This window comes from Sander vitreus, chromosome 15, assembly GCF_031162955.1.
Source record: "Sander vitreus isolate 19-12246 chromosome 15, sanVit1, whole genome shotgun sequence".
NCBI lineage: Eukaryota > Metazoa > Chordata > Actinopteri > Perciformes > Percidae > Sander > Sander vitreus.
Window position 1 is genome coordinate 7,353,277 of NC_135869.1, and position 16,090 is coordinate 7,369,366.

The 16,090-nt window shown below is 43.2% G+C and overlaps 1 protein-coding gene across 24 annotated transcripts in view; it reads right to left on the reverse strand.

The window, feature by feature from the left end:
• nfixb (nuclear factor I/Xb) overlaps positions 1–16,090 on the reverse strand; it is a 172,246-nt gene that overhangs the window by 10,720 nt on the left and 145,436 nt on the right. For 7 of the 24 annotated variants that reach the window (XM_078270373.1, XM_078270370.1, XM_078270368.1 and 4 more), the window contains 4 exons: positions 10,369–10,497; positions 5,787–5,980; positions 3,898–4,045; positions 1,094–1,185 (listed from right to left, as the gene is read on the reverse strand). In XM_078270373.1, coding sequence (XP_078126499.1) covers positions 1,094–1,185; positions 3,898–4,045; positions 5,787–5,980; positions 10,369–10,497 — 563 coding nt within the window. The remainder of the gene's footprint in view (positions 1–1,093; positions 1,186–3,897; positions 4,046–5,786; positions 5,981–10,368; positions 10,498–16,090) is intronic. The other 17 variants (XM_078270372.1, XM_078270377.1, XM_078270371.1 and 14 more) reach the window with 7 other exon arrangements.

Consider the following 16,090-nt stretch of genomic DNA (forward strand, 5'->3'; position numbering starts at 1 on the left):
AAGACCATGTCCTGTTTTACCATGACAATGCCGCCGTGGAAGTCGACAGCAAGTCGGCCTTATTATCTAAAATCAGTGCACTATAGTGCTCTTGTGGCTAAATGGGAGCAAATCCCTGCAGCCAGGTTCAGAATTCTGTTCGAAAGCCTGAAAGCAGAAGAGTGGAGCATGGCAGCATGTTGCCCACGGCCATGCCCATGAATGTGGAACGAGATGTCGGGTGTCCATCTACTACATCTACATCTAAGTTGTTAAGTCCATTCCGGACTGGAGGCACGTGACTAAAAGAAGGCAGCGCGATGAAGAATGGGGAGAAAAACTGACAGTGAAAAGTGGTAGAGCAGAAGAAGATAAAGATCGGAGTGAGAAAAAGAGGAAGGGGAATAACGGGTGGAGGGGCAGAACGGATCAGGACTGGGGGAAATGGAAAGGGAGGAAAAGTAAGAGAACGGAGGGCAGAGAAACAAGAGTTTCAGATGGTTTCCATGTGTTCAGAGCGGAGCTGGCTCCAGGTGGGTGTGGTTGGACACTAATGAGAAAAGTACTGGTTGGTAATGGAGGAGGCATATGAGCGAGACATATGAGCGAGACATATGAGCGAGGCGCAGAGCGGCGAAAGGGAAGGAAAAATGAAGGTAGAAGGCAGAGAGAAAAAATGAATAAGAGGGAGAGAGGGAGGGAGGAGAGCAGAATAGGACACAGCTGAAAAGAGAAAGAGAAGTAGAGAAGACAAGAAGAGGGAAAGGAGAGGTAGCAAGGAGAGGGACTGAAAAAGGCAGCGAGGGAGAAGGCCTGCTTGCCTGAAGGGTAGGCTCCATATGTGCCAAATAAACAGTTGAGCACATATGGTAAACCACACACGTACAGTAAAATACAGATGTACAAATGCACACATTGATGGTGCGCTGTGGGATAGATAGTGTGAGAGGAGAGGTGGAGGAAACCCAGCAGCAGGTTTCAGGGAGGGAGGGAATAAGAAGTATTCTGGCGAACATCCACAGAGTTAATACGTTTCCTGAGTTAGACCAGTAATCACAGTCAAAACAGACGAGTTACCTCCTCATTTCTACACATGGAGACAAAAACTGCCTACCTGTGTCTGCTGCGGGATGTTCAGAAAGTTGTTGTCCCGTGATCCGATGCCGACAAACCTGTTGGAAGCTGTGGCGCCTGGCGTGGAGTATGCTAGAGAAACAGAATAGAAACAAACCAACACATCAGTGCATACACAAAGACAGCTGGCAGCTTAAAGCAATCAATTACATTCTGGTAAATAGGCGTATTCACTTTCGTACCTAAAGGTAAATGTGAAGATTGATGTCTGTATGTAGCAGCCTGTTAGCTTAGCACATAGACCAAAACAGAGGGGAAACAGGAGCCTGGCTCTGTCAGAAGTAGGGATGTCAGTTTCGGTTAATTTTGCTTTCGGTAGCCCGACAACCATCAACTGGTAACTAACCGGTTCATTTTTAAGAAAAGTTACAGGTCATTTACAGTTGAAGCCTAAAACCTTCAACAGTATATAACCTGTAACGTTATCGAATTAACGTAAAAACAGATCTCCCCACAGCGGACTTCAGTCTGACTGGTTTTATTTTAAATGATCTGCAGACCTGATCTACACGATGGAGTGATGTGTCGTTGACTGTAGCTAACGTTAGCCAAGCTACGGAAAACAGCAGCTTAGCTGGACGGATGTCCCGAGGACAAACAATACTGTCGCTCCGACTCTATCTGTTCATTTACTGCCCCCGCTTAAATGTATATAAAGAGCAGGTGAGTGCTGCTAATACAGTTAAACACGTTTGTGTTTATTTAGTTGGAAGCATGTGTAATTCTCAGCCTGCATTAACCGAGCAGCTGCTTCGGTTCAAGATGCTAGTTTAGCGTTAGCATTAGCCTCAGACAGCTAAACCGCAAAGCCACGAAACAACAACTCCGTGGGATTTTCGAGTTCCTTAACAGGACTGTCTTGGTGAGCAGCGTGAGGTACGCGGCGACTTTTGGCTTCCTCGGAGGGCAGGGAGGTGCGTTTGTTTTACAGTTTGTGCGTCCTTGTCGGTCAGTCACCAAACAACCTGTAACTCAATCTCATAAAGAAAGAGGCTCCACCTAGTGGCAACTACAGCAAATCTACACAACATTACACGACGGTTCGCCACACGTCCCTTGTCTTCTGCATCGGTCAGTATATTTTTTTATTGGTTAAATTAATTACCGATAATCGATTAATTATTGACATCCCTAGTCAGCGGTTAACTAAATCTGCATCCCAGCACCTCTAAAGCTCACTAATTAATACCTTATATCACGTTTGTTTAATCTGTACAAAAAGTCTGAAAACAAGACAAGACTCAAGGAAGTGAGTAATGCATAAACCCCATTAAACCACAATGTGTCATTTTCACACATTTAGATTTTTGTACGAATTAAACAAACAACATATAATGCGTTAATTAGTAAGCTTCTGAGGTGCTGGGAGGGGGATTTTGTTACCTTGAACAGAGCCAGGCTAGCTGTTTCCACCTGCTAAGCTAAGCCACTGCTGGCTGTAGCTTCATATTTATCATAGTTACGAGAGAGATAACTCTTGAAGAAAAATGTCAGACATGTGATAGCATAGAGTAAACCTACTTGATCACTTCAGTTAAATAACAAAAATCAGATAAATCAATTTAGTACCACAGAAAGTAGTGCTATATTTCTTTGAGGTCATCAAAACTCCACAGAGAAGTCTGCCAAAACCTAGTCTGCAAACTTAGATCTCCCTGAGGGATTAAATCCTGTTGATAAACTCGTTGGAAGTGAATGAGCACACCAGAATTCTGACATTGAGGATCAGTCAGGGACATTTAAAACCCACTGGCATCAAAGCCTCTGACAAATTTAGGGCAGTTTGAGGTACCCTACGGACTCCAGCATTTGAATCTTACTAAGGGATTCAGGATGCAGTGTGCAGACTTGTGTTTGTGTGGAGGAAACGGAGGAAAGACAAGAAGGAAAAAGACAGAGAGAAAGATAACTTGGAGATATATGTGCTTGGACATATACAGTATACAGCCATGTGTTTCTAAGAATTGGAATAACATACATAAGACAAAAGACTTAGAGACGCTGACTGGGGGGGAAAAAACGCAAACACTAAATTTGAAGGAAAGCTAAAAACAAAAAAAAAGTGCTCCATCCAGTGCCCCTCCTATCACATGTGAGGAAGAGAAATCCCCTCGGTTGGACTGACACACCTTCACCTTAAAAACACACGGCTTAACAATCACCCCAAAAAAAGCTAGAAGCTAAAATCAGCTCAACCAAAAACAAGTAGGACTACTTTTTTGAACCACCAATGTCCCAATTTCTACTGGAATGTTTTGGAGTCCATATACATTCACTGCCCTAAATTTGTGCTCTTCATAAGTATGAGTAAGAATAAATTAATAATCAAAATCTTTTCAAGTTTTTTTTTTTTTTTTTTTTTAATACAAGGTTTGCTAATGAGTCCATCAAGGGAAGAAAGGAGGATTTAGAAGTAGAAGAACTGGGTTGGTGATGCAACTTCCACACCAGACAATGCCGAATGGGCTCAACATGAAAAGGCGCTCAAACTGATGGGGCCTAATACAGAACCCTGATGATTACCAAGGGAGTCCATTATGAAATGTATGTCTAACCAGACCTCTGGTGGCCTTGATCTACTCTGAGCTCCACAGAGCTCCTGTGCTGGTTTCCACAGTCTTCCAAGGGTTAAGGGAGGTGAGATGTTGTATACACAGGAACAATGATGGCACGAAGTTGGAGGAAGAACAATGGCAGGGGTCTTTTCACTGGAGAGGGTTGGGATTTTCAGATTTTTGTTGTTGTTGGTTTGGTTTTGAGAGCGGTCTCTGCGGGGTCACTTACACGGAGATGCGGACGAGGAGAGTCCGCCGTCAGGGGGCGTGCTGTTGGGTTTAGAGTCGGGCATAGGGAGGGGCACTGGGCGGGCCACTGGGGGAGGTGGAGGCAGCAAGAAGGAGCCTGGCATTTTGCTCTGGCCGCTCCCGTTTGGCTGCAGACAACACAAATAGGGTCAAGAGGGCGACATGCGACAATCCGCAGACACGGAATGAAAAAAGGACGCAGCTCGGGAGGCCAGGTCTGAAAAAATATCCATGACGGAGGGGGGGAAGGCGATGGTGGAAGGAGGGAAGAGGATGTGGTGGAAAACAACAACCAAAGGAATGATGTATGTGGACGGCATCTTTTATGGAGGTGTGAAAAATAATAACACCACTGGGTTTGATAGGAGTGGGAGCTGGAGCTTGAGGTGAGAGGTTCCACAGAGGTGGTCCTCGGTGGGTGGAGGAGGGAAGTGAGCACATTATTGACTGGGTTTGTCCAGAAGATGGCAAGAAATCAAAACCATGGGAGAATACTCGTCTAGACAAGCACAACACCACCAACGATACCAGCACCAAACAACCAAACTCCAACTAAAATCTTAAAAGGCTAGAGATGAAAACAGAAACACAATGACACAACACAGGACAGGTATGTTTGACTGAAGTGTGCCGTGACTGATTCACTCTCGTGCTGATGGTTGTAACTTCTAAGGGGTTGGGTGGAGCAAAAAAGTTAATCAAAAAAAAAAAAAAAAAAAAAGGAGGGGAAACGTTGGGGTCTGAAACAGCAAACGGCAAAATGACAACGACAAGACAATACAAAAATTTGTAGACCAATTAAATAAACAAATGTGTGCACTTGTGGGGTGTATTTCTGTGCATTTCTCTATATTGTATGTATACATGACACCATGTAATAAGCCTTTGGCATGCACTGTGAGCACTTTAAGTAATGACAATCATGTAATTATAGTAATATTGCATTGTAAAACAATGCAAACACGTTGCTGCTGACTTTTCTAAAATAGGCACACATACGGAAGCAAAAACAGGCTATAATAATTTCAATTTTATAAGCAACTGAATACCTAATTTTGAAATTTAAGTATATATAGCATTGTAATAATAATATTTTACTTTGCAATCCATCTGTCTGACAGTTTGTGGTTTAAATTCCCCTCTATGAAATTTCCGGACGGTACATTCAAGTTGTACAATTTCAAAATCTGATTTCAAGTTTTTGCTTAGGGTTTCAAATTCAGAAAATGTAAGCATCCAATATTTTTAAAAAAAACTATTGAGGTCGCTTAAATTCAGTTCAGTCAAATTTGGATCTAAAAATTCAAGCAATGTCAAAAAAGCAGGTTGCTTTATATGAGATTTGTTACATTCACGCACCAAAATTCCATCAATCCAGCTTGAAAGAATCAATCAGACCTAGCTGTCCTATCAGGTTACGTCCACTCAGATCAGTCACATGATTCAAGAAAAAAAACTTCAGATGAGCCGGAATTCTCTAAATTTGTAAACCAGAAAAAAAGTATTTGAAATGCGACCTACTGAAAGTTTTAAAGAGGGAAAATCAAACCACATTAAGTCAGACAGATGGTTTTCAAAGTAAACTATTTCAATACTATCAATTTAGTGGTATTTAAATGTCGACACCTAGTAAAATTTCACAATCAGGTAAACAGTTTCTTATGGAAATTATAATTATTATTGTGAGCTTTTTTGCTTCCATACACAAATTATTTCCACTAATTTACTTATTTTACACTCATTTTTGTACTTTCAGTGGTCTGCAATACTAAAGCAAGCTAGGTGCAAGGTGCGGCACACCCGCAGTTTCTGTATAAATGGCACATTTTTAAAGTAATAGTGTTCCTCTTCTCTGGCAGCATGCCTTACCTGTCCGCCGGCCTGCCCCGAGCCATCAGCACAGACAAACTGCACAAATTCCTTCAGGGGGTCTTGTCCAGGGTGGTGGTGGTAGCGGATGGTTGGGTGGGTGAAGTATGGGCTAGACTGCTGAATGATGGAGGGAGACGGGAAGTGCAAGGCCGAGGCTGAAGCACGGGGACTCCCTGCCAACAGATACATTTCTATTAGAGGAACACAAGTAGAGGAAGATGCAGAGAGCAAGACGAAGACATTAGCCATTGAATTCCTACACATTCTTACAGATGGGAGAGATGTGTTGAGTGACTGATGAATGATACCAACAAAATCACATCACAACTGGAAACAGTAAAGTATAAATCTGGTTTTTAAATGTCGTACATGAAAGGAATGTTGCTTTTCCAAGAAAAGCTGATTTCAAGTTAATAGCTATTATGGGCATTGCTCATAATGTTTTATGATCACTCCAATAAATCTAAACAGCTTTATGGAGGAGATTTACATACACACACACACAATTCATATGTGCACACTCACAGACTACATAACAAGTCAACACCATTCAGACTTGTACACAGGCAGACACTGCACACACCTGAACGTGCACAAATTCAATAGATGCAAGCGCTGTATTTTGAAATCAGATCCAAAGAGCTCGCAAATACAAAAAGCACAAAGAGATCATTGAGCACTGTCTTAAATTAGCCGGTCTTAATGCTTGCATGCCTGTGTGCTGTTTTGAGGGTGTGATTCGCTGGCGTTGATGCAATTTGGCATCCAGACGGCAAAGCCGTTTTTATCTGACACATTTTGTTTCTATGACAGAACTAATCTGTACGTTCACACTGTATGTCTAAGTTGACGCTTTTCTGTTAATATGCTTTGGAGCTTCATATCTACCCTACGACCAAACACAAAGCCCTCTCTATCAGACCTATATCCATTACTAAATCTCCTTGATTTGTATTAGAAGCCTGTTCTCCTCTTTGCTGTGCCAGTCTTGACACCCACCCCATCCAATCTAGGCCCTCCAGCTGCCCATGTTGGGCTGCCAACACTCATTGTGGTTCTTGCATCTTATACATTGTGTGTGTGTGTGTGTGTGTGTGTGTGTGTGTGTGTGTGTGTGTGTACTTCATGAGAGTTCCAACCCTGCTGCATTACCCCCTAGACAGGAGCCTATGCCTCGGAGCCCAGCAACACCTTGCTCCCATGCCAGGCTGCCTGTTCCCCAGTGAAGCTGTCTCCCTGCCTCCATTAGTCCCCTACTAATCCCATTAGAGACTGGGTGAAGGCCAAACACTCTGGGGGTATGGGGGCGGGTTGGGGATGGGATGATGGTGGGGGAAGGACAGGATCAGAGGGAATCCCTGCACCCCCTACCTAGTCTCCTCTCCCTTTAGAGCACTGGTTCCCAACCCAACTGCCCCGTCTGATGAACTCCAGTACCCCTTCATCGACACAACCCACCATATTCCAAATGTGTTCATTTGAATTGATTTTAAACTGGATGTTATTCAACACTACTGATTACATGTGTTTGCTTTCTCCATGCGTCTGGTTTTTTAAATTGCCCTTAGGTGCTGATGTGAACGTGAGTGGTTGCCCGTCTCTGTGTCAGCCCTGCGATTGATTTGTGTACCCTGCTTCTCATCCCCCCCCCCCAAGCTAAGTTAAGCTACTCCATTCCCTGGCAACTGCAGAAGTACCCCATGGAGCATGAGTACCCCTGGTTGGAAATCACTGCTCTAGAGGGAGGACAGCTGAATGTAGTTAGAGGGACAAACACTAACAAAACCAACTCTTCGCACAACCACCACTGTGAGTGGCTAGCCCTAACACACTCCTCAACCCGACTTCACCAACCCCTAAATCCTCTTGGATCTCATTTTCCACACAGAAAAACAACAACACTGATGATGTGGTAGGCACTTTTACGCCAGTGCAGGAATAGTTCGAGCTTGTGCACTGTAAGAGTTTGTGTAAAAAGAAACAAATCACAATTGTATAAATCGCAACTGCTGGCCACAACAAGGATGGGATATTGTGTACTTGTGTGCATGTCAGCGTGAACGTGTATATGAGTGTGTGTGGTGATTGCATTTGATGTCTTGTATCTCAAGAGGCATAGGGTCTGTCAAAAACCACGAAGTGGTCAACCTCATTGCTTCACATCTGCTTGCAGGCTTAAAAAGCCTTTGATGTAGCCTAGCTACAGTTCTAAAGCACATGGGTAATTATATTCAGTGATCTCCTTCGCTGGGTGAATTCACAGACGGGCTCTTTCAAAAGAGAAGAGGAATTCTCTTTTTACGATATGTGCCATGACGAGAGAGTGATGATTTATTAACGGAGCCCCTGGCTCTGTTTGATATCTGATGTTATCAAGAGCTGCTTGTTTCAGCCTGGCGGAGATCAGCTGGTTTACACTCAGAGCTTTATTTTCTGCCCTTGCCAGTATGAATACAAACATGTGCTCGCCCACATTGAGATCAATTTGTACCAAAAGTGTCAAGAAAAGCATGTCCGAAAGAAGAAGTAAAAAAGATGGGAGAGAAGATAGGGAACAGTGAAATGGAAAGACCTGCGGCCAGATCAGCCTGGGGGCCCTCGGGTAAAAATAATTTGCAGAGGGCCTCGCTCCTCCAACTCTCTGTGCAACGTGTACAGTAGAACCAACACATGAATTTAGGAATTTGCACAATGTAAGCATAGTATCAGTATCACCTGATACTGATGTAGAGGGAACCTGTTAAAGATGGGGCCTCAAGACCCACTTTAAGGCTCAGATCACGTCAGTTGATATTGTGCTTCAGTGGTACATACTCCCGAGCAAAACTGCAATCAATCAATGAAAAAAACACAAACCAATTGCCACACAGAGAGTGCAGCTGGAGATCTGGGGTCCCAGGTAGTTTCCCACTTTGCCTGGTTGGTAATCCAGCATCATAAAAACCCATGCCAAGATTTATGACCCCAGTGATGTGGTATTGTAATTCCATAAAGATGGTGGATTCACGACTAAAGAAATGGTCACAACCAAAGCAGGAGAAGCGGGGATACAGTATGTTGACTTTTAGTACCAAGTAGGGCTGCACAACTAATTGCAATTTCATCGAAATCGCAATATGGACTAGTGCAATATCCAAATCGTACGGGGACGCAATATTTGTTAAAGGCAAAATATGTGTCAAACCATTCTGAATGAAGTATTGTGATGCTGCAGAGACATCCCGGCCTACAAATCCTATCCTACAGACTAAAGAAAAAATCTTCTTTTGGTACAGATCCTCGCAAAAATCACCAAAATGATAATTCCCTCCAATATCGTGCATCACATCGCAATCGCAATATCAGTCAAAAATAATCGCAATTAGATATTTTCCTGATATCGTGCAGCCCTAGTCTCAAGTTATGAATCAAGCTCCAAAAATTCTACATTTCCCAAAATGCAACTCAATAGTGTCTTTTATTAACCCCCACCCCCTGCCTCCTAAATGCCCACCATTGTCAAACCCCCACCTCCAGTTTGTAACCCTAAACATTAATCATTTTTTTAAAGTCGATATAACACTGATGACATCAGTACGACATCATCAGGGTTATTCCATTCACTTTGGAAAACTCTCTTCAGAGCCACAAAATACATTACAAAGCTGTTTTCACAGTTGGAACAAACTACATGTGTAAAATTGGTTCCCCTTTAATTGTAGGTGTAGAGCATTAAAGTGGTACAACTAACATCACTTGCAAGTTTTCCACCAAGAAATTAATAAATAAAAAAAATGTAACAACACTGTTCAGTTGTCACTTATTGATATTTTATCTGTAATTGTAAAATATCTACAATCTAATAAAATAAACATAAAATAATATATTTTATTATAAGTGTTTTGTTGCATTTGACACACCTAAATGTCTATTATAGAAGTCTATATTTATTTATTTATTTAGTCTTTTAGATGTTCACTTTTTAAAACTTAATTTTCTGCAAACTTATACGTTGCAGAAATTTTGTAAAAACAAATGTCAAATGTCAGAAAACATGACAAGACAAGCCAGGAGTCAATGAGTAAATGAAACTTGATTCAAGTGTTATATACGCCATTAAAGACACAAATACCAAAAATAAGAGCACAAAAGCCTTACAATCAGCCAAACTTTCATGCAATTAGAGATGTGACAGAATACACAGCAGCAACCCTGTGGTCCTGTTCTTCCACTCTAAGAAGAAGACAGTGATCTTTATAGATAACTCAAGAGCTACAACCAACAACCATCCACCAGACAGACAGACCCAGAAAAGTCACACACCACACCCAGACTCCCTAGAAGCTCCGTCACCAGCTTGACCCACACCCTACTAAGTCAGAACAGGCAGGGGAGGGAGGTAGAGGGGAGCACAGGCCTACAGAGCTACCTGCCAGCATTTCATTCCCAGCCCCTCTCATCTCCCAGAGACAATGTTCCCACCTCTGTGCCAGGGGGAAGGGGTTGGGGCCCTGAAGAAGAGATGGTGAGAGGGGGGGGAGAGGAAGGGTCGGGGGATGGGGGGGCGATCGGGGAGGATCTGGAGCTGGGTTGGTCTCACCTGGTCTCACTCCCGCCAGCATTGGCAGTGGGTGGTGGGTGAACGCCATGCGGGGGGACCTCGTCTGGGAGGACAGGGCGCTGAAATCGAATTTCCCCGGCTTCTTAAGAGAACCAGGCGATGAGAGTCCTGGCAAAAAGGGGATCAACAAAAATGGCAGAACAGAGACGAGGTTTTAATCAAACATGGCTGCTTTTCTTACTTCGACTCTACTCAAAATAAATAAATAATAAAGCTTATCACTTTTTTATTTGATTGGAAGAATCTAATGATTATGACTGAAATCAATGGATTGATCAGCTGATTCATTCATTGATTTGTTGATTGGCTTAACATACAGATGGGTTCTCACAATCTGTCTGTCCAATACTCTAGGTTTGTGTACAGTCAGCGGGCTCTACCATGTCCGGCAGATTGAAGGGGGGAGAGGGGGGGGGGGGGGGGGCAGTTGAGGGCAGGGTCCGGGGAGAGGCCATGTTTTTGAAGCAGCAGGGATTCAGAGCGAAGGGAGGGAGGTGACGGGAGAAAAGAGGAGGGAGGGGTGGGGAGGTCGGGAGGCTAGAGGCACAGTGTCAAGAGAGAGGAGAGCTGGGAAATGCAATGGCGGCCCACTTATGGTCACCACTGGAGTGTGTATATACAAACACAGCAAAGTCCATATCCTTGAAATCCATTCAAAGATGTCTCCTCTTGGAGATGCAAACTATCGGACTAAACCCAAACCCCAATGATCCCAGAGGACCACAATCGACAAACACTCCAACCAACCTACTCACTGCACTTGTCAGGATGCCTCATAGAATGAATGGGATCCTGGATGGCCTCATTTCTGGGGCAGACTGTGATTTCCAAGCCAAAGCCAGCGTGAGCTACGCGGCTACATATAGCTGCAGAAGAGCATGCCAAAACATACATCAATGGCTACTGTGATGTAGTGCCCTTCTGCAATATCTGACGGTCAGGTATTTTATGTTACTGCCTTAAGACGTACAGTATTTCATAAATAAGTGCTTGAACTCTCTCTCTCTCTCTCACACACACACACACGTTCAGGCTGGGTGGCGAGCACCGGGCAGACTGCCAGCGAACGCTGGATGGGAGAGCGTTAGAAAGATGGAAGGAGTTGGGCAGGAGAGGAGCGGTGACGGCAACGGACGACACACATAGACAAACATATTAAAGTGTCCCCCTATGTCTATAAATGTCGGCTGAGGCCAAAGGACTGCATGAAATATCCCTCACTTTGGTAAAAACGGGCACTCTAAGTATAGGCCAGGCTCACCAGCGGACCAGAAACATGGCCAAAAGTGTGAGAGCTACAGATAAAAGAAGCTCTCTTCTGTGATCAAGGCCTTGTGTGGTGGGCACTGAGGGAATGTATTTTGATGTATGGTAATCCAAAGGCACAATTTAGACTTGCAAGGTTAGAGGACCAGCGCCAAATGGTGTATTTGACCTCTGTCGGGAACCGCAATGCTGTATATACACTGAAATAAAACTCGGGGGGGAAAAAAAATAAAAATCCATAAAACAGCGAATAATGAGGAAGTAAAAGCATAGAAAAGTGCATCAGCGTGGACACACAGACCTCATTACTTTCTCTACTGGACTCATGTTTTGTTTGCTCCAGATCAGATTTCGGTTGAAAGAATACAGTGATAAACAACCTAGGCGAGCAAAAGCCCCATAAACGACTAAACGACACAATATTCACACATATAAAACAAACGCACTCAAATAAAGACGTGGGTAATTTCAACATGGCCCAAAGAGACGTGGAAATAGATTTTATGAGCTAAGCATATAAACTCTACCACAGCAGATTTCTGAAAAGCTTTTTCTTTAATGCAACACTGGGAAATCTTTTATCACTATTTACCCACAATGCTCATAGGCAGCATGGGCGCAGCTGTGCTTGTGTGGGCACCAATAAGTATAGAAGAAAGAAAGTGGGCGCCGGCACTTATGTTCAGGCTATGCGCATCATGTGGGAGAAGCGGATACAATAAGCAGGGTGAGATACATTTTATTTACGCCTAGATTCATGAGGGAAAAAAAAGCCAGTGTGAAAACAGAAGGGCACAAGATGCTTTTCAACCAATTTTACACTTTTCTTGTTGCAAACATTATATGTTTGGCTCTAATCCCATGTGTATTTAATGAAGACGATAACAAGATATATAGGCAGAGTCAAAAAAATAGAACACTACTCTAAAACAATAAATGGTGCATAAAAACTTTAAAGAAGATAAAAGTATAAACCATTTGCTACAGTCAGCAGAACATTAGAAGCGTAGGCTTGTCATCCATCTGGCATTGGTATTTTTACTTCCGATGGTGTGTGTGGAATGTTGCTTGGTCATTTATTACAACCAATCTAATAAAGGGCACAGAGAGCGCACCTGCTGCAATGCAAACCTTTGACGAGCTACTAGTGAAAGACCAGATCCTTAAAGCGGCTGTAATCAATATTTTTAGAATAATAATGGATCGCGTGACTACTTGTATATTAACCGGGCTCCCTGGTAGTGACAATCCCACACAGAATTACCCCCCGACTCTGCAGTTCCCCTCAGCTCTACAGAGATGACTTTACTGTTTTGATTCACTCTCACAGCTCGTCAGCGTAGTTTACTCTAAACCTTTAAAAATGCACTGTACACTACCTGCCCAGCACTAAACTGCAGCCAGACAAAGTTAGCAGCTAGCTGGTGAACATAGTGGAGCATTTAGCAGCTGTGATATGTTTCACAGGAGTTCATACAGTAGATACCAAAAACAGACCTAAAAGGCGAGTGAATACTGGATTTATATTCAACAGGTGGTCTGAAAAGACTCCAAATAAATGCTAATTTAGGCTACGTATCTGCTGGATGTGCAAAATAGGCAAATGTTCGCTAACATGTCACAACTGAATAGGTAATATGTCAGCTTGTTTCTGCAAAAAAAACAACCAAAAAAACACACTTTATTTCAGGTTTATGTAGTCAGCTAAGTTAAAGGGCTACCCTCGATATTCAGAACATTAATATAGCAGCAAAATTTATTTTGCTATTTAAAGAGATAGTGAAGTAATGGCGCCCGCACGTGCATGTTAGTGGATGTGGCTGTAAAAAGCTATTCGCTATTTCACGTATTGGATAACGGTCTGTGAGAGCTGTGTGGAGGCAATCCAAGCCCGCAGATTTTTTTTACAATATTTCAAGTGTAGCCTCTAAATTTAAGCAGTAATATCACATTGTAAAAATACAAGTCAAATTCCTGCATTCAACATTTTACTTAAGTGAAAGTACAATATTATTAGAAGTTAAAGTACTCATTCTTCGAAAACGGCCACTTTCCCAGTATTACATTATGTATGTCACAATATTGCATTATAATTGTTGATGCATTAACATGTGAGTAGCATTTCGATGCTGTGGCTCTTACACATGATAATACAGTGAATAAATACGTATAATTCTTTACTTTAAACTGTAAAGTAACTAAGCTGTCAGATATAGATATATGAAATGTAGTGGAGTAGGAGTATAAAGCAGCATTACATAGAAATACTCAAGAAAAGCACAGTAAGAGTCACAAGTTAGTGATCTAATGAACTTTCAGTTGCTGTTTAAATATTTATGGCCGCTGTACAATTTCACATGAGGTGCTGAGAGTCAGGGTAAAATCATTTCAGCTTGCATTTGGATTGCTTGCTCACACTGTAAAAAGCAGACAAACTGAAGCCCAACATGTTGTGGATTCAAAGCATTGCTGCGATGAAGCCTCTGTTTGGCTCCAGTTCCTCTGTGGTATGTATAGGGATGACTGCGTGCCACCACGGCACAAGTTCAATTATAACCAGCTTATTATGCATAAACAGCCTTAAATTATACATATTGTTTTTAGTCTCTGTGATTTTCCCTAATTAGTCTGTATCTCGCTGAAATATCTGGTACTATGTAGCTTCTCTGTGAGGAGCAGCAAATGAGGCTCAGACGCCCAATGAAAGCTCTGTCTGATAAAGCTAACAGAAGTTACTCTGATCTCTCCCTTAATCTGTTTGTGTGTGTTTGAACACACACACACACAAACAAACACACACACACACACAAACACACACACACTTATTTGTTCTACATTATTTCTATGTCCTGCTCCTGGCACACTGCACAAGCAGACTGGCAGCCAATTGCTCCCATGACCCTCTAGTCTTGCTGCGCTAACAAGCTGGCGACCCCACAAGCCCCCCTAACTGTCACAGAACTGGTCCACTAGCATGTGCACCAACACACCCACCAAAGAGAGAGAGGGAAAAAAAAACGCTCACACACTTGTCATTCAGGTAAGCAAAAAGCAAGCAGCTGACTACCTCACACATCATTAGCACACAAAAACACTGAGGTAATGTGGTTCAAGCAGAGCAAGGACACCTTAGCAACACCACAACCACACACACACACACACACACACACACACACCCACCACAGTTTTAAGCCCATAACACCAAATATTAAGCTGGAATTCTGTCAATATCAGACCACCCCTTTTTCCTGAGGAGTTGATAGTGGGGTTTCCCACCCCTGAACAGCAGGAGCAAGCAGGCAGAAGGAGAGAACGGAGCAGAGCGGAGCGGGAGACAGCAGACTTAATGATGAATTACATGATCACCTGCTATGCCTCTGAGCTTTTCATTCAGGTAGAGGGTCACCTCAAGAGTAGGCAGAGGCAGAGGCCCTGCCCTTCCCTCCTCTTGCTCCCTCCTCCTGTCCTCTGCCCCTCCTCTCTTCATCTCTCACTCCCAACACCACCACCACCATCACCAGAACAGATGTCTGCTGTAACCCAGTAGCTCCCTTCGCTGTAGACACATGGAGGCGCCATCTGGACCGGAACGCTGCTTCTCTCCAGATTGGGGAGTGTGTGTGTGTGTTTATTTGTGTGTGAATGTAAATCAGAGAAAGAGCTGAAATTTAGTTGGTGTGTGTGTGTGTGTGTGTGTGTGTGTGTGCATCCCATTTGTAAATGTGTGTGTTAGTGAGTAAGCATCTCTCGGAGGCAGAAGGTGCCGTGTGCATTGATGACACACCTGAGTGCCTTTAGTCGTGTTTGTTTGGGTCGCATGTTGTTTTCCTGTGGCGTCTTTCAGAGACGGTTGAGTCAGGACTACGGCAGGTGGGACACCACTCAAGAGCTCTGTCTAAACAACGGGCTGCATGAAGTGGCTAACAAACCCTCATTCACACAGACACACACGCCACCCTCCTCCCGTCTTTAATCGCTTTCTCTCTCAGGGCTCGACAACAAAATTACAACACACCCAAAGCACTTAGCTGCATGTTGCTGACAAATTCACACCGCCTTTGAAAACTGTTTGTATGCACGTGGTGTGTCACAACAATGTGGTTTTTGGATATGATAATGCACATAATTACACATTGAAATATACAGTGGATTGTTTGTCAGACAGTGTATGTCATGATAAAAGTGATTCAGAGATGTGTTTTTTTGTTTTGTTTAATGCATCAGGGATGTCTTCATCCTTCTAGATATCTGATTTTTTTCCACAGATTTACAACAACATCTTTGAGGCAGACAAGCGGTGGATGTTATGGAGCTACTGGGCTACCAAAAGGCTTTGGTAAAACCCACAACGGTAAACAGCAGACATCTGGCAGAAACAATCCCACCCAACGGCACCATACCCAGAGAACAAGACACAAGAGAAGAGAAGGAGAGA